The sequence below is a fragment of the Microcaecilia unicolor genome, chromosome 2 (genome assembly GCF_901765095.1).
Source record: "Microcaecilia unicolor chromosome 2, aMicUni1.1, whole genome shotgun sequence".
Classification (NCBI taxonomy): Eukaryota; Metazoa; Chordata; class Amphibia; order Gymnophiona; family Siphonopidae; genus Microcaecilia; species Microcaecilia unicolor.
This window is the reverse complement of record NC_044032.1, coordinates 431,074,489-431,093,322: the sequence shown is the minus strand read 5'-3', so window position 1 is coordinate 431,093,322 and position 18,834 is coordinate 431,074,489. Positions and strand designations below refer to the sequence as shown.

General features: G+C 45.0%; 1 protein-coding gene across 1 annotated transcript in view; it reads left to right on the top strand.

Annotated features, from left to right (window-relative positions):
• LOC115461166 (cytochrome P450 2U1-like) overlaps positions 1-18,396 on the top strand; it is a 78,458-nt gene extending 60,062 nt beyond the window's left edge. Inside the window, exons 3-5 of the mRNA XM_030190790.1 lie at positions 2,939-3,100; positions 3,864-4,031; positions 17,738-18,396. Coding sequence (XP_030046650.1) covers positions 2,939-3,100; positions 3,864-4,031; positions 17,738-17,916 — 509 coding nt within the window. The 3' untranslated portion in view covers positions 17,917-18,396. The remainder of the gene's footprint in view (positions 1-2,938; positions 3,101-3,863; positions 4,032-17,737) is intronic.
• Positions 18,397-18,834: the final 438 nt, after the last annotated feature.

Below are 18,834 nucleotides of genomic sequence, written 5' to 3'. Positions count from 1 at the left end.
TATTGCTAGCCTGGTTATCTGTGGAAAGTCCATCTCTGTCTGCTTGGCGAACTCAATTGCTGAGTATGATGAGATTAGAGAGATTGGGGGTCGACAACATTTCTTCAGTAGAAGGCTTACAATTTCAACTCAGATGGGAGCCCCTTTGGAAGACATTAACACCAGCTGCGAGAGGATATCTACTGAACATATGAGAGTTAGGCAACAGGAGGGCCAAGCCATTAAGAACTGGTGAAGGAACGGATTTTTTTTGGGGGGGGGCAGGGGAGGGAAAGGGGAGGGGGTTGATTTACAAAACTGTTGAATTGCTTGCAGATTTTTTTTTCTATTTGGTATTGCTCAATAAAAATCGTTTGAAGCATAAATGGAAGAGGTTTGCCGTACAGCATGAGGGCAAGGCCGTAGATCCTCTCTCTTGTCCTACGCAAAAACTGTTTGGGTACCTTTTACACCTCTGACTCTGGTTTAAAATACAACCCTCAGTGTGTAGGAGGGTTCACCATCATTGTGTTGGAGGTCAGCCCATCTCTATACAGTCTCTCTAGTTGTTCGCTTCATGAGAGGTTTGCTGTTGACAAAGTCCCTATAAAACCTCTGACTGCGTCTTGGGACTTCGACCTCATCCTCACTCAGCTGATGAAAGCTTTTTTGTTTTTTGAGCTGTTTGACTTCTGTCATCTGAAGTACCTGACCTGTAAGGTCTTATTTTTGGTGGTAGTCATTTCAGCTCACAGTAATTGAGCTGCAGGCCCTAGCAGCTGATCTGCCTTACACAAAATTTCATCATAACAGACATGGGAGTAACTAGTGAGGTAATTAAAGTTGCTGATGACACAAAGTTATTCAAACTTGTTAAATTGCAAGAGGATTGTGAAAAATTACAAGGGGACCTTACGAGACTGGGAGATTGGGCATCTAAATGGCAGATGATGTTTAATGTAAGTAAGTGCAAAGTGATGCATGTGTGAAAAAGGAAAACCTGAATTATAGTTTCTTACTACACGGCTTCACTTTAAGAGTCACCAACCTGGAAAGGGATCTAGGCTTCGTCGTTGATGATACGTTGAAACCCTCAGCTCAGTGTGTGGCGGCTAAGAAAGCAAATAGAATGTTAGGTGGTATTAGGAAAGGAATGGAAAACAAAAATGAGGATGTTATAATGTCTTTGTATCACTCCTTGGTGCGACCACACCTTGAATATTGTGTTCAATTCTGGCCGCCACATCTCAAAAAGGATATAGTGGAATTAGAAAAGGTACAGAGAAGAGCAACGAAAATAATAAAGGGGATAGGATGACTTCCCTATGAGGAAAGGCTGAAGCGGCTAAGACTCTTCAGCTTGGAGAAAAGACATTTGAGGGGAGATATGATATAGGTCTATAAAATAATGAGTGGAGTGGAATGAGTAGATGAGAATCGTTTGTTTACTCTTTCCAAAAATACTAGGACTAGGGCCATGCAATGAAGCTACAAAGTAGTACATTTAAAACAAATCGGAGAAACTTCACTCAATTCGTTGTCAGAGAATGTAGTAAAAGCAGTTAACTTAGCAGGGTTTGAAAAAGGTTTGGATGGCTTCCTAAAGGAAAAATCCATAGACCATTATTAAAATGGACTTGGGGAAAGCAGCGTAAAATGTATTGTACTTTTTTGGGGATCTTGCCAGGTACTTGTGACCTGGATTGGCCACTGTTGGAAACAGGATGCTGGGCTTGATGGACCTTAGGTCTGTCCCAGTATGGCAATACTTATGTAAGTTGTCTGCACCCATCTTAAGTTCCTTTCTAAGGTGATGTCAGAGTTCCACCTTAATCGGTCAGTGTTCTGCCAACATTTTTCCCAAAACCTCATGCCCATACTGGCAAAAGCGCACTGCATATCTTGGACTGCAAGCGAACCTTAGCCTTCTACCTGGAGCAGACTATAGCCCATAGACAATCCACCCAGCTTTTTGTTTCTTTAGACATAAGCAGGATGGGGCAACCATCAGTAAGAGTACTTTATCCAATTGGCTAGCAGATTGCATCTCTTTCACTTATGCCCAGGCTGGGTTGACTCTAGAGGGTCATGTCATGGCTCACAATGTCAGAACCATGGCTATGTCAGTAGCCCGCAAGGTCAGCCTCCATTGAGATTAGTTAGGCTGCCACTTTGCTAAGCTACACATTCAGGATACCCAATGCAGCAGTTGGTACGGTCAGACAGTTCTGTAGAATTTGAAGTCTAGAATTCAACTCCACCCTCCTAGGCTCCATTTTTATTCTGTTCCAGGCTGCAGCTGCACTCCCACACAAAAAGACTGTATATAAGTTAAGGTTGATTGATTTCTGCATGGCCTTGCCGTTGCAAGTTCCTGTTGTCATTCCTTTTGTTGTTTTCAGTGAACCTCGAAGCTAGGGATTTCCATATCTGAGAAATAATGTCCTGCTTGTCCTTGGAGAAGACAAAGTTACTCACCTGTAGCAGATGTTCTCTGAGGACAGCAAGACATATATTCTCATATACCCTCCCATCTCCCCTAAGAGTTGTATCCTTTCAGCTGGGCCCATGCGCTCGCATTGGGCAAGAAGGCACTCATGCACATGTGGTACGATGCTGCCAAAAGCTGCTTAAAGATACAGAATGCTGGGTAGCATCCACTCCAGGCTGCATCGGATGATGTCCACCCCTATGTGAGAATACAGTCCTGCTGTCCTCGGAGAACATCTGTTACAGGTAAGTAATAGAACCTGAGGTTTCAAGACTACATAATTATCTTCTTCAGATGTAGAACCTCATGTGGTTTCAAATTTTGTAAACTACAGCATCTTTGGATAATTCTTTATATTGGTCTGTTAACGGCTATTGCAGTCTACTAATTTGTGGTGGTGTAATACAGCAAATTGTTCTTTTTGATTTCCTTTTCAATTTACACACTCTTTATTCCTGCTTTCCACAGAGAAGGTACAGGCAGAGATCGATGCAGTTATTGGCCGGCAAAAGCCACCTTCTCTGACGGACAAGGCCCTCATGCCCTTCACAGAAGCAACTATAATGGAAATACAGAGGATAACTCCAGTTGTGCCCTTAGCTGTACCTCATATGTCATCAGAGACCACTGGTAGGCATAAAGAAATATTTTTGACTATTACTGATTGGCTAGCCATGCAATTGCTATGATATTTGCATATGTATTTCTGGGTACTGCTGAGTCTTAAGACGTCATGGGAGAGAGGAGGCACTAGAGCTCAGCCTCAGCTTTACTTGATGGGGAAACACAAAGAAAGCACAAACCATTCTTTGTTGAGTTGCTGCTAATTTATCAGCAGCTTTGTGTTTTGTCACTAGACACAGTTCCTTTATTAAGTAACAAATTTAAAATAAATATGATTGCATGACATATTGGGGCCTTAGGCCTAGTGGTTAGGGTGGTGGACTTTGGTCCTGGGGAACTGAGGAACTGAGTTTGATTCCCACTTCAGGCACAGGCAGCTTCTTGTGACTCTGGGTAAGTCACTTAACCCTCCATTGCCCCATGTAAGCCGCATTGAGCCAGCCATGAGTGGGAAAGCGCGGGGTACAAATGTAACAAAAAGAAAATAAAATAACAGGAAGTCCAAAAAGGTGACTGTATTAAAGAGGCAACATTGGTGCTTGTGGACCTTTATAAAGTTAGTTCCCAGAACATTATTCCCAAAATTAGAAAATCCCTTTTGGCTCTATTTTGGTGTCAAAAGTATGTTTGCTGCTGAGTCTCATAGTCACGTTAGTGGGTTTTGCATGATGGAGAGCATGTATGAAAGGAACAAAAATGTAAGAATGCTGTCCTTTTCAGCTGTACTGCACTAATTACATTTTTTATTGTTGGATATTTTTGTTTTTAGTTTTTCATGGCTATACTATTCCTAAAGGTAGCATAATCATAGCTAATCTCTGGTCGGTGCACAAGGATCCTAACATATGGGAAAAACCAGATGACTTCAACCCTAATCGATTTTTGGATGCAACTGGGCAGATCCTCAAAAAAGAAGTATTTATACCTTTTGGGATAGGTAAATATTTGCCATCTACTTGACAGCCTGATAAAAAGAGGATACAGTTTGAATGTTTGAATGGGGAAACTAGGAATAAATGGTGACATATAAAGACTGGTAAATGTTGTATGCTATCTGTTAGTGTGGTTACATGGGATTTCTTTTTCCCTATAGTAATTAAATGGTGCACAGGTGAGACTTACATTGAGATAGGGACACTAAACATTTTGGGCATTGATTTGAAGTGATATAAATTTTGGTAGGCAGCCCAAGAAAATGGCAGCCATTATGTCCCTCTTTGTCACCATTGAATGCTGAGAAGTGTGTGCTGGTGGAATTAGTAGATAGAGAACAGAGAGTAGGTTTAAATTCTCAATGTTGAAGGGTAGATAATGGGGTTCCACAGGGGTTTGTACTAAGACCACTGCTTTTTAACATATTTATAAATGATCTAGAGATGGGAATAACTAGTGAGGTAATTAAATTTGCTGATACCACAAAGTTATTCAAATTTGTTAAATCGCAAGAGGATTGTGAAAAATTGCAAAAGGACCTTATGAGACTAGGATACTGGGCATCCAAATGGCAGATTACTTTTAATGTAAGCAAGTGCAATGCATGTGGGAAAGAGGAACCCTAACCATAGTTACGTGGTGCAAGATTCCACATTAGGAGTCACTACCCAGGAAGAGGATCTAGGTTAGGGTTACCCTATTTGCCCTAAGAAAAAAGAGGACACAATATATCACTCCCGCCCTGCCCCCGTTACTTTGACCCTCCCCCCAAGAAAGCCAGATCCCCTCTTTCTCCCCCCATGTATATCCCCTCCCCAATTTTCCAGTCTCCCTCCACCCACATCACTCCATTCATTACCCCTCCCCTCTTGTACCTTATTATCATTCCCTGGTGGTCTAGTGGCCTCGTGTGATCTCCTGTCCTGAAGGACTTCAGGTACCTGTGCAGTTCATCTCCCAACAAACATTCAAGAACCACCAGTCCCTACCCTATCTTCTCCTAGTGAACAGATCTGTCACAGGGCCAGATTCAGAAAAAGATTGAACATTTTTTGGGTCCTGAATCTAAATGGAAAACATTTTTGCCCTTGCAAGAGTATTAAGTCCTAAATGACTTTAAGCAGAAGAGATGGTATCTCCCAGTCTGGGCCTGATTTTATAGAGTACCGCTAAATGCACAGCTAGCATTTACAGGCACAACTGTTGTGCTGTCTCCATTGAAAAATGAGCAGATAGACTGTCAAGAGGCCAATTTTCAGACTTGAGGAGTTAGACCAACTAACTCCCACAGTCAGCACTGAGCCCGGATATTCAATGCTAAGCCATATCCGGTGATTGGTATTGAATATCTGGTTTATTTTTGGCCGGTTTCAATATAACTGGCTAAGGTGCCCTTTTACTAAGTAGTGTAAGGGCCTACATGTGCCCAACGCGCACTGATTCCGAGTTACTGCCCAGCTACCACATGTTAGGCGGTAATTTCATTTTTGGCGTACGTCCACCAGAAAATTAATTTTTATTTTCTTGCGCGTAGCACTACCAGGCAGTAAAAGGCATTTGATGCGCATAGACCTTTACCACCCGGTGAACGTGTGACCTTACTGCTAAGTCAATGGCTAGCGGTAAGGTCTCAGACCCAAAATGGACGCGTGTCAATTTTCATTTTGCCACACTTCCATTTTCTGTCAAAATTTTAAAAGGGCATTTTTACAGGTGCGCTGAAAAATGGATCTGCACACGTCCAAAACACGCGCTTACACTACCGCAGGCCATTTTTCAGCACACCTTAGTAAATGGACCCCTAAGTCAATATTCAGACCTAGCCAGTTATCTTGAAACTGGCCAAAGATATTCTACAGTTTCATGCAGCCTTTGGCCACTAAACTCACATTAAAAATTGACGGATAGCAGGTTATGTCACACAATATAACCGGCTAGCCGCTAACTAGGTATTTTCAGCGGGGGATAGCTGGTTAAGTGCTATTTAACCGGTCAGCAGCCATTCTTGCTGGTTAAATAGCGCTGAATATTGGGAGTCTGTGTATATTAAGCTTTGCTGTGCTATGGAGTCTTGGACTACAAATCCCTGTAGTTCCATAGGCACCCGGTATCAGAGGCTTGGGGCCTCCCCAGCCGCAGGATCGGATCCTGATGATGACGCCCACACGACCCAGTTCCGCCTGCCCGGGGCTCACCGCTCGTCCAAACTGGCCGCCCTCTTCTCTCCCCCAAGATCCCTTTCCTTTTTTTTTCTTTTAAATTTACCTCCAGTCCGGCAGCACAGCAACAGCGTCAGTAAAAGCGCTGCCCTTCGCTCAGTGTCCCGCCTTCTTCTGACGTCATGACGTCAGAAGAAGGTGGATCACTGAGCGAAGAGAAGCGTTTTCACTGGGAGCGCTTTCACTGACGCTGCGCTGCCAGACTTTGGAGGTAAATTTAAAAGAAAAAAAAAGGAAAGGGATCTTGTGGGGGAGAAGAGGGTGGGCAGTTGGGGCAGGGGAGAGACGGGAGATGGATGGGATGGCAGGGCTCAGGGAGAGAGGGGAATTGCTGGATATGGGTGACTAGAGGGGGGCAGGGGAGACAGGAACATGGATGGGAGGGCAGGGCTCAGGGAGAGAGGGGACTTGCGGATATGGATGAATGGAGGGGGCAGGGGAGAGAGGGGAATTGCTGGACATGGATGAATGGAGGGGGCAGGGGAGAGAGGAACATGGATGGGAGGGCAGGGCTCAGGGAGAGAGGGGAATTGCTGGATATGAATGAATGGAGGGGGCAGGGGAGAGAAAAGCATGGATGGACATGGATGGGAGGGCAGGGCCTAGGGAGAGAGGAGAAATTGCTGGACATAGAGGGGAGGGGAGGGAAGAGAGAGGAAGGAGATGAGAGAAAAGGAAGAGAGGAGAATAACTGCACATGGATGGAGAAAACAGGCAGAAGCTGGATCCACTGGACATTCAAGTCTGCGGAGGACCCAGCTTTTACTTACGGATGTAGGACAAGAAATGAAGAAGAAAGGCGGAAAGTAAAGAAATAAATGGAAAGGAAGCCCTGGAAATGGAGTTAAGAGGACAGATAGCAGCAGAATCGGATACTGGGCCAGCATGATCAGAAAAACAAAGTCACCAGACAACAAAGGTAGAAAAAATCATTTTATTTTCATTATAGTGTTTGGAATATGTCCACTTTGAGAATCAGGTGCTCAACATTAAAAGTTTATATTTATTTACTTATTTATGGCATTTTATCCCACATTAAACATGAATTAGGGTGTTTTGTGGCTCTACATGAAAATTGTGATATTATGATCCCTTGTTTGAGATTGTTGACGGTCTGCATTTTCCGTATGGGTGGTATATTGGTGTATTAGGTTCTGCCCAGTGTAATATTTATGGTACAGTAAGGTTCTGAGTGTGTTTTTGCACAAAGTTGTGCATAGTGTTTTGCAGTTGAGCGATTGTGGTTAGTATATGCTTTGAGCAACCACTTTATTCTTTGACATATGATACATATCTAATATCTAAATTTAATAAAAGGTATTAATTGTGATGACTTTTATTTTTATTTTTTTTCTGTATGTTATCAGACAATTATGGATTTAAGCGCCATCCCTGGCCCCACCCCTAACCCCACCCCCTTCAGCCTCCCCAAACAGTTGGGCCACCGACCGCCTATGTGTAGTTCTATAGTTTTCTGTGATTGGCCGTGTCTGAGCACATGTGCCCTGCTCTCAGTGCCTTGTGGAGCTTTCTTGTTGGCCTGCCTGGCCCTAAGCATGCTGGGTGAGGAGAGCTGTTTGTGCCCCTCCCATCAAATCTGTCTGGGTTATGACTTATGAGGAGAAAGAAAGCAGCATAGCCGAGGGAGCTGCATATCTGTAGTGCCAACATGTGTAATAGGCTTAGAAAGTTCTCCACGCTGAACCAGTACTTCTGCAGCTTATGCTCTCACGCTTCAGTAATTCATGGTGTTTTTATCCATGATAGTATCGGCTTCTCCTCCCTGTGAGAGGAGCCGGTTACAGAATGAACTCTGTAGTGACAGAGGGGTAGCATTGTATGTTAAGGAGGGCCTTGCATCAAATAGCTTGAAAATTCTGCAGGAAACAAGACACATCTGGAAAAGGATAGTGATAGGAGTGTACTACCATCCGCCTGGCCAGGATGAATAGACAGTTGTAGACTTGTTATCGGAAATTAGGGAGGCTAACAAACTGGGCAACACGATAATAATGGGTGATTTCAATTACCCAGATATTGACTGGGTAAATGTAACATCAGGGCATGCTATGGAGGTAAAATTCCTTGATGAAATCAAGGATTGCTTTAAGGAGCAGCTGGTACAGGAGCCGACAAGAGAAGGAAAAATTCTAGACCTAGTCCTTAGTGGAGCGCACGATCTGGTACAGGAAGTAATGGTGATGGGGCCTCTTGATAACAATGATCATAATATGAACAGATTTGATATTAGCTTTGGAGTAAGTATAATCAGGAAATCCAATATGTTAGCGTTTAACATTCAAAAAGGAGACTATGATAAAATGAGAAGAACGGTGAAAAAAAAAAACTTAGAGGAGCAGCTGCAAAGGTAAAAAATTTACAGCAGGCATGGATGCTGTTCAAAAATACCATCCTGGAAGCCCAAGCCAAATATATTCTGCGTATTAAAAAAGGAGGACGGAAGACCAAACGATAGCCCGCATGGTTAAAAAGTGAGGTGAAGGAAGCTATTAGAGCTAAAAGAAAATCCTTCAGAAAATGGAAGAAGGAACCAACTGAAAATAATAAGAAACAGCATAAGGAAAGTCAAATCAAATGCAAAGTGCGGATAAGGAAGGCAAAGAAAAAAAAGATTGCGTTGGAGGCAAAAACATGTAGTAAATTTTTTTGGGGGTATATTAAAAGCAGGAAGCTGGCAAAAGAATTGGTTGGACCGCTAGATGACCAGGGGTAAAAGGGGCGATCAGGGAAGACAAAGCCATAGCAGAGAGATTAAATGAATTCTTTGCTTCGGTCTTCACCGAGGAAGATTTGGGAGAAATACTGGTGCCAGAAATGGTATTCGAAGCTGACGAGTCGGAGAAACTGAATGAAATCTCTATAAACCTAGAGGATGTAATGGGGCAATTTGACAAATAGAAGAGTAGCAAATCTCCTGGACCGGATGGTATTCATCCCAGAGTATTGACAGAATTGCAATATGAACTGGCGGAACTATTGTTAGTAATATGTAATTTATGTTTAAAATCGAGCTTGGTACCGGAAGATTGGAGGGTAACCCATGTAACGCAAATATTTAAAAGGTTCCAAAGGGAATCTGGGAAATTATAGACCGGTGAGCCTGACGTCGGTGCCAGGCAGAATGGTAGAGACTATTATAAACAACAAAATTACAGAGCATATTCAGAAACATGGATTAATGAGACATTGATTAATGAGACAAAGACAACATGAATTTAGTGAAGGGAAATCTTGCCTCACCAATCTACTACATTTCTTTGAAGGGGTGAATAAACATGTGGATAAAGGTGAGCCAGTTGATATTGTGTATCTAGATTTCCGAAAGGCATTTGACAAAGTACCTCATGAAAGACTCCAGAAGAAATTGGAGAGTCATGGGATAGGAGGTAGTGTCCTATTGTGGTTTAAAAACTGGTTAAAGGATAGAAAACAGAGAGTAGGGTTAAATGGTCAGTATGCTCAATGGAGAAGGGTAGATAGTGGGGTCTATGTTGGGACCGCTGCTTTTTAACATTTATAAATGATCTAGAGATGGGAGTAACTAGTGAGGTAATTAAATTTGCAGGATGACACAAAGTTATTCAAAGTTGTTAAATCGCGAGAGGATTGTGAAAAATTACAAGAGGACCTTACGAGACTGGCCGTCTAAATGGCAGATGTTTAATGTGAGCAAGTGCAAAGTGATGCATGTGGGAAAGAGGTTCTCCGAGGACAAGCAGGCTGCTTGTTCTCACGACTGGGTTGATGTCCACGGCAGCCCCCACCAACCGGAACAAAACTTTGCGGGCGGTCCCGCACGTAGGGTACGCCCACCGCGCATGCGCGGCCGTCTTCCCGCCCGTGCGCGACCGTTCCCGCTCAGTCTTTTCTTTTCCGCGCTGGAGAGAGCCGCGTTCGTCTCTCTCTCTGTCAGCCCCGAAAACCGGATTGCGCTTTTGCCGCGAGTTTTTTTTCTCCTTCGTTGTTCTCCGTTTTCTGTTTTATTTTGTTTAAAAAAAAAAAAAACGCAGAACTTTGTTTTTCCCTCGTCTTTTAGCGGGGGCGTCTCGCGGTCCATTTATTTTCGAGGTGTGAATTTTACCGCCACCATCGACGACTTTGACTTCGTTGACGCGATTTTTCCGTCGATGTCCTTGAAGGTCCCGAGTGGATTTAAAAAGTGTGGTCGGTGCGGCCGGCATATCTCGCAGACTGACACTCATGTTTGGTGCCTCCAGTGCCTCGGGCCGGAGCACGATACCAAGACGTGCACCTTGTGTCTCGGTCTCCAGAGTGGTACGCAAGATCTTCCGAGAGTGGGGCACCCCCTCGGTGGACCTTTTCGCCTCTCAGACCAACCACAAGCTGCCTCTGTTCTGTTCCAGACTACAGGCACACGGCAGGCTAGCGTCGGATGCCTTTCTCCTCCATTGGGGGACCGGCCTCCTGTATGCTTATCCTCCCATACCTTTGGTGGGGAAGACCTTACTGAAGCTCAAGCAAGACCACGGCACCATGATTCTGATAGCGCCTTTTTGGCCCCGCCAGATCTGGTTCCCTCTTCTTCTGGAGTTGTCCTCCGAAGAACTGTGGAGATTGGAGTGTTTTCCGACTCTCATTTCGCAGAACGACGGAGCGCTTCTGCACCCCAACCTTCAGTCTCTGGCTCTCACGGCCTGGATGTTGAGGGCGTAGACTTCGCTTCGTTGAGTCTGTCGGAGGGTGTCTCCCGTGTCTTGCTTGCCTCTAGGAAGGATTCCACTAAAAAGAGTTACTTTTTCAAGTGGAGGAGGTTTGTCGTTTGGTGTGAGAGCAAGGCCCTAGAACCTCGTTCTTGTCCTGCACAGAACCTGCTTGAATACCTTCTGCATTTATCAGAGTCTGGCCTCAAGACCAACTCAGTAAGGAATCACCTTAGTGCGATTACTGCTTACCATTATCGTGTGGAGGGTAAAGCCATCTCTGAAGAGCCTTTAGTCGTTCGATTCATGAGAGGCTTGCTTTTGTCAAGGCCCCCTGTCAAGCCTCCTGCAGTGTCATGGGATCTCAACGTCGTCCTCACCCAGCTGATGAAACCTCCTTTTGAGCCACTGAACTCCTGCCATCTGAAGTACTTGACCTGGAAGGTCATTTTCTTGGTGGCAGTTACTTCAGCTCGTAGGGTCAGTGAGCTTCAAGCCCTGGTAGCTCATGCTCCGTATACTAAATTTCATCATAACAGAGTAGTGCTCCGTACTCACCCTAAGTTCCTGCCAAAGGTGGTGTCGGAGTTCCATCTTAACCAGTCAATTGTCTTGCCAACATTCTTTCCCAGACTGCATACCCGCCCTGCTGAACGTCAGTTGCACACATTGGACTGCAAAAGAGCATTGGCCTTCTACTTGGAGCGGACACAGCCCCTCAGACAGTCCGCCCAATTGTTTGTTTCTTTCGACCCCAATAGGAAAGGAGTCGCTGTCGGGAAACGCACCATCTCCAATTGGCTAGCAGATTGCATTTCCTTCACTTATGCCCAGGCTGGGCTGACTCTTGAGGGTCATGTCACGGCTCATAGTGTCAGAGCCATGGCAGCGTCGGTGGCCCACTTGAAGTCAGCCACTATTGAAGAGATTTGCAAGGCTGCGACGTGGTCATCTGTCCACACATTCACATCACATTACTGCTTCCAGCAGGATACCCAACGCGACAGTCGGTTCGGGCAGTCGGTGCTGCAGAATCTGTTTGGGGTTTAAATCCAACTCCACCCTCCAGGACCCGAATTTATTCTGGTCAGGCTGCACTCTCAGTTAGTTGTTCTTCGTAGGTCAATTTCTGTTATACCCTCGCCGTTGCGAGGTTCCATTGACCTGGGTTCTTGTTTTGAGTGAGCCTGAGAGCTAGGGATACCCCAGTCGTGAGAACAAGCAGCCTGCTTGTCCTCGGAGAAAGCGAATGATACATACCTGTAGCAAGTGTTCTCCGAGGACAGCAGGCTGATTGTTGTCACCTACCCTCCCTCCTCCCCTTTGGAGTTGCGTTTTTACTCATTTTTGCTTGTTATTCAACTGAGCGGGAACGGTCGCGCATGGGCGGGAAGACGGCCGCGCATGCGCGGTGGGTGTACCCTGCGTGCGGGACCGCCCGCAAAGTTTTGTTCCGGTTGGTGGGGGCTGCCGTGGACGTCAACCCAGTCGTGAGAACAATCAGCCTGCTGTCCTCGGAGAACACCTGCTACAGGTATGTATCATTCGCTAACCTGAACTATAGCTACATAATACATGGCTCCACATTAGGAGTCACCGACCAAGAAAGGGATCTCAGCATCGTTGTTGATGATACGTTGAAATCCTCTGCACAGTGTGCTGCAGCGGCTAAGAAAGCAAATAGAATGCTAGGTATTATTGGGAAAGAAATGGAAAATAAAAGCGAGGACGTTATAATGCCTTTGTACTGGTCCATGGTGTGACCACACCTCGAATATTGTGTTCAATTCTGGTCACCACATCTCAAAAAAGATATAATGGAATTAGAAAAGGTACAGAGAAGGGCGACAAAAATGATAAAAGAGATGGGATGGTTTTTTTTTTATACCCCACGCTTTCCCACTCATGGCAGGCTCAATGTGGCTTAGGTACTTATTTGTACCTGGGGCAATGGAGGGTTAAGTGACTTGCCTAGAGTCACAAGGAGCTGGCTGTGCCTGAAGTGGGAATTGAACTCAGTTCCCCAGAACCAGAGGCCACCACCCTAACCACTAGGCCACTCCTCCACTCCTGACTTCCCTATGAGGAAAGGCTGAAGCATCTAGGGCTCTTCAGCTTGGAGAAGAGACGGCTGAGGGAAGATATGATAGAGGTCTATAAAATCATGAGTGGAGTGGAACGGGTAGACATGAATCGTTTGTTTACTCTTTCCAAAAATACTAGGACTAGGGGGCATGTGATGAAGCTACTAAGTACTAAATTTAATAAATCTGAGAAACTTTTTTTTCCATTCAACGTGTAATTAAACTCTGGAATTCATTGCCAGAGAATGTGGTACAGGCAGTTAGCTTAGCGGGGTTTAAAAAGGGTCTGGATGGCTTCCTAAAGGAAAAGTCCATAGACCGTTATTAAATTGACTTGGGGAAAATCCACTGCTTATTTCTAGGATATTCAAAAAAATTTTTGTTATGGCAGTGTACCACCTATATACAATGAATCATACACAACCAGCAATTGGTGGAACACACAATACTCCGAGCTGCTATCTTATAAGGGGATGTCTCATACAGTCACTTTAGGCTATTACTGTCCTTTAAAAGGTCAGCCTGTCCTGTGTGACAATTTATAATCATTGACTGCCCCCAGCCTCCCGTAGTGCAACAAAAAACATAACTGAATAGTCTAACCGGTGCTTTACCCGTACATTTAAATATCTTAGTTCACCACTTTTTTTATTTTTTGTGTTTACTAATTGTTGTGATGAGATGCACTAACAGATCGGTAGCCTGTCTTTTAGCAACACACACTGTGTATAGGCTGCAGCATTGTTAATGGAGCTTCTGAGAGTTGCAGGAAACGATCAATTAACTGCAAACATTCAACTTTAAACTGCCACAGTCTTTGCAGTGCCAGGTGCAACTCTCTCGGTGCTCAGCCTGAAGCCAAACTGCCTGTAGCAAAACTTGTTTGTTCAATTTAAACCAGAACCAAACTGTGTCACTTATCTGCGTGTAGTTCCTAGTGTACATTAATGAACCGAGACTGTACACCGGCAATATTCCCTTGACAAAGCGGCTAATGCGAAACAGGCTCCTGTCGGGACCGGAGTCAGCAAACAGTCCGCAGGCACTCTGGGCAGGAAAGAGGGGGCTCTCACTAGAACACCAGGGCAGTACAGGGAGCAGTGGCGTACCTAGGGTAATTGACACCTGGGGCTGGTCATTTTTTTAACACCCCCTCCAAAATCCAGTACTAGGCATACCGAGAATACAAAACACTCAGGACCTACAGAGCAATTCTCCCATACCATAAGCAGTAACTTCTACGAGTCAGACAAGGAAAAGGAAAGCATCTTAAACACTACAGTGAGCATTAGAACATCAATTCACCTATTGTAAAACAAAACCAGCCAGAATAGTACAGATCATCGATTTTGCACAGTCAGTGCCAACTGAAAGCCATGTCTTTTTCACAAACACAGATATACCCTAATCCACTATGGAATAAGAAATCATAAACTTTCTATTTAGACAAAAATTAAACTGAACCCCCAAGATGCCAGATTCTGCATACAATGCAACACACCACAGAAACAGAAAATGTCCCCTAGTACTGTGCAAAATATAAAGATAGCAGATGTAAATTTGAAAAAACTAACAAATACCAATCACCACTTTACAAATTAACAAATTGAAATAAAAGAAATATAGAAAATAAAATAATACCATTTTATTGGACTAATACATTTAGCTATCAGAGGCCATAACCTCCTTCCTCAGGTCAATACAGTATAGTGCTGTTACAGTATCCTATCCTGACCTGAGGGAAGGGGGTTTTGTTCTCTGAAAGTTAGTCAAAATGTATTAAAATTAGTCCAATAAAAAGATTTATCTTATTTCCATGTTCTATTTATACATTTATTAACTCAGCTACAATACTACTTTATCCTAAAGCAAAAAAAGAAAAAAATATATTTTATTTACAGTTTGCTGTCTCTGGTTTCAGCTTTCCTCATCTTCTTTTCACTGTCTCCCTTCCATTCAGCATCTGTCTTCACACTCTCCCTGCCATCCAGTGTCTGCCTTCTCTCTCTCCTGTCCCCTTCCATTCACTGTCTGCCCTCTCTCTCCCTGCCCCTTCCATCCACCGTCTGCCCTCTCTCTCCCTGCCCCTTCCATCCACCGTCTGCCCTCTCTCTCCCTGCCCCTTCCATCCACCGTCTGCCCTCTCTCTCTGCCCCCTCTTTTCGGCCCCCAGTTCCAGCCCATGTCTCCCACCTGTCCCCATTTTCAGCCCTTTTTCAGCCCCCAGTTCCAGTGCTAGCCCCCTTATCCCACCTACCCTCCTTTTCATCCCCCAGTTCCAGTCCCCATCCACCTGCCTTGCATTAGGGCTTCCCCTTTTTAGCTCCAGCCTCATTCTCTCACCTGCCCTCCTTTTCAGCCCCAGACCCATTCTCCCACCTGTCCCAGGCATGGCCCCATTCTCCCTCCTGCGGCTGCCCCCTTCTCAGACCCCTTCTCCCATCTCAGCCCCCCCCTTCGACCCAGTGCCCACATACTTACCGTCAGCTCCCTAGGCAGCCCTCTTCTCTCTGTCACCCGGCACGCTGCATTTAAAAAAAAATCTCTGACTCTGCGGTGCAGCGCTTCGCGACTGCCTGTAAAAGAAGCGGATCGCCTCATCGGGCCTTCCCTCACTGTCTATGTCCTGCCCTCCTCTGACGTAACTTCCTATTTCCCCGCGGGCGGGACACAGACAGTGAGGGAAGTCTCGGTGGCTATTTTGAAGAGTGATCCAGCAGCGGGAAAGGGTCAGCGCCGGTAGTGGGAGAGAGGAGAGTCGCTGGACATAGGTAGCTGGAGGGGGGGCAAGGGAAAAAAAGGAGAGTCGCTGGACATGGGTGGCTGGAGGGAAGGCAGGGGAGAGAGGAGAGTTGCTGGACATGGGTGGCTGGAGGGGGAGTAGGTGAGAGAGGAGGGTCGGTGGACATGGGAGGAGGGAAGGAGGGGGGGCCCTGGCACACACTCTCATTCTCACACACACACACACTCTCTCACACTCACACCCAGTCTCACTCTCTCTGTCACACACACACACTCGCACATTCACTTTCTCTCTCTCACACTCACTCTCACACACACTCTCTCAAACATACACACTCTGAGGAAAACCTTGCTAGCGCCCGTTTCATTTCTGTCAGAAACAGGCCTGGTTTACTAGTAAATAAATAAATCTATCCGGGTTGTTCTAAGAACTTATTAAGGAAGTTACAGACGATACAGAATATGGCTAAATGGTTGATTTGCTCATTGAAGAAGTTGAACAAAATCACATCTTACTATATTCAACTTCATTGGTTGCCTGTGGAGGCTAGGATTATTTTCAAATTATGTTGTTTGTTATTCAAAATTATTCATGGAATCGCCTTGGCCTGTATGTTCACACTGATTAAAGTTCTGCATTCAAGATATGGGACCCAGAATTTTTTAAGACTCTCATTTCCAGTGTCTTAAGTGTTTAATATCTAAGAGAATAGTTCTTACTCTTTTTTTCTTATCAGGCAGCAAAGATCTGGAATGTATTATCAACATCTGTAATGTATTTAACTCATTGCTTCTTTTCGTAAGTCTGTTAAGACTATTTTGTATAAGAAATATATACCTTCCGACTTAGGGGGTCTTTTATTATGGTACGCTAGCGTTTTCAGCTTGCATTAAAAAATCAGCTGGCACTAAATTCTGAGATGCTCATTATATTCCTATGGGCGTCTCAGCATTTAACACCAGCTGATTTTTAGCACGACCTAACACACCTTGGTAAAAGACCTCCTAAGTCTCCTGTATTAATGAACATTGATGATTCAATCTTAGTCTATTTTTAATGGTTGGTTTCATAAAAATATTAGTTGTACTTCCCAGACTTTATTGCTGGTACTCTATATAATTCGCTTCAAACTAGAAATTGATGTAGGCGGAGGTGGTGGAGATGAAAACGGTAACGGAACTCAAAAATGCCTGGGATAAACATAAAGGAATCCTGTGCAGAAGGAAGGGATCCTCAGGAGCTTAGCCTAGAATGGGTGGCAGAGCTGGTGGTTGGGAGGCGGGGCTAGTGCTGGGCAGACTTATACGGTCTGTGCCGGGGCTGGTGGTTGGGCAGGGGGGATAGTGCTGGGCAGACTTATACGGTCTGTGCCAGAGCTGGTGGTGGGAAGGGGGGATAGTGCTGTGCAGACTTACAGGGTCTGTGCCAGAGCTGGTGGTTGGGAGGCGGGGATGGTGGTTGGGAGGCGGGGATAGGGCTGGCCAGACTTATACGGTCTGTGCACTGAAGAGGACAGTACATATAAAAAAGTAGCACATATGAATTTATCTTCTTGGGCAGACTGGATGGACCGTGCAGGTCTTTTTATGCCGTCATCTACTATGTTACTATGTAATGTAATAACTGCTTTTCATTGTTTTTATTTCTTATGAGAGATTGTATGATGGTAGTTGGTTAGGTTGGGGGAGGGGAGGGTACAAAGGGAGGGGGGAAGCTGGGGGAGATTGTTCTGAAGAATCCACTGGGCAATCCAACAGAGTTTGGGGTTATGGTGTGAGTAGGGGGGGGGGGAGTTTTACTTTGATAGATATTATTGTGTATTAGAGGGGATTTAAGCATCTGTATGCCGAGGCATATGGGAGGTGGTTGCATGATTTGTGATTTCATATTTCTATATTCCTCCTGCTGCTGTTGCATGCTGTTCTCGTTTACATGTTTAAAACACAATAAAATACTTAATGTTTGTATTTCTTTTTTTTAAGGTCGTCGTGTTTGCATGGGTGAACAGTTGGCCAAAATGGAAGTATTTTTGATGTTTGTGAATCTCCTGCAGACTTTTACCTTTCGTTTGTCTGATGAAACCAATAAACCGTCATTAAAGGGAAAGTTTGGTCTGACCTTAGCTCCGTCTCCATTCAACGTTGCCATATCCAGCAGATGAAATTAATCGCACTTAGACATAGCCATGGAACTGTTCATTTCAGCGAAAAGATATATTTTACTAAAAAAGAAAGAAAAGCTGGCGTGGAGGGGAGCAGGCTGGGCTTCCGCAGTCCTGCATCTCCCTCCCTTAAGCATCGCTCTTTTATGAATGGGTTCCCCAGCAGTGGCAGCGATTCCCACACGCTGCCTGCCACTAAGCCAGCAACCACTTTTCTGCCGCATCCTGCCCCCCTCTGTTGCAACTTCCTGTTTCTGACTAGGTGGAACGTGGCAGAAAGAAGGCTTCCAGCTTAGCAGGAGGCAGTGTGTGGGAATCGCTGCTGCCTGCCAGGGACCTGTTCAGGCAAGTCGAGTGATGCATAAGAGAGAGAGATGCAGGAGCACGCACATCCAATTTGCTCCTCTCGCTGCTGCTGCCAGGGACTCATTCATTCATACAAGGAGAGTTGTAAGATGGAGTAGGGAAGGAGAGATGCTGCAGGAGGGGTGGGGGGTGATAGTGGGAGAATTGTTGAACATAAGGGGGGAGGGGGAGAGGAATGAGAGAGGGAGAACTGTTGGACATGGGGTGGAGAGGATTTGATTTGCTTACTTTATTTTTTGTCTATTAGATTGTAAGCTCTTTGAGTAGGGACTGTCTTTCTTCTATGTTTGTGCAGCGCTGCGTATGCTTTGTAGCGCTATAGAAATGCTAAATAGTAGTAGTAGTAGGGAGGGAGGGAGAAATGTTGGAAATGAGGGTGACGAGGGAGAGATGCTGCATGGAGGATGAGAGGGATAAGAGAGGGAGAAATGTTGGACATAGGGATGGAGGGGTGGAAGAGAGGCTGCATGGAGAGTGAGAGGGGTGAGAGGAAGGGAATATTGGACATAAGGGTGAGAGGGGAGGGGGAGATGCTGCTTGGAGGGTGAGAGA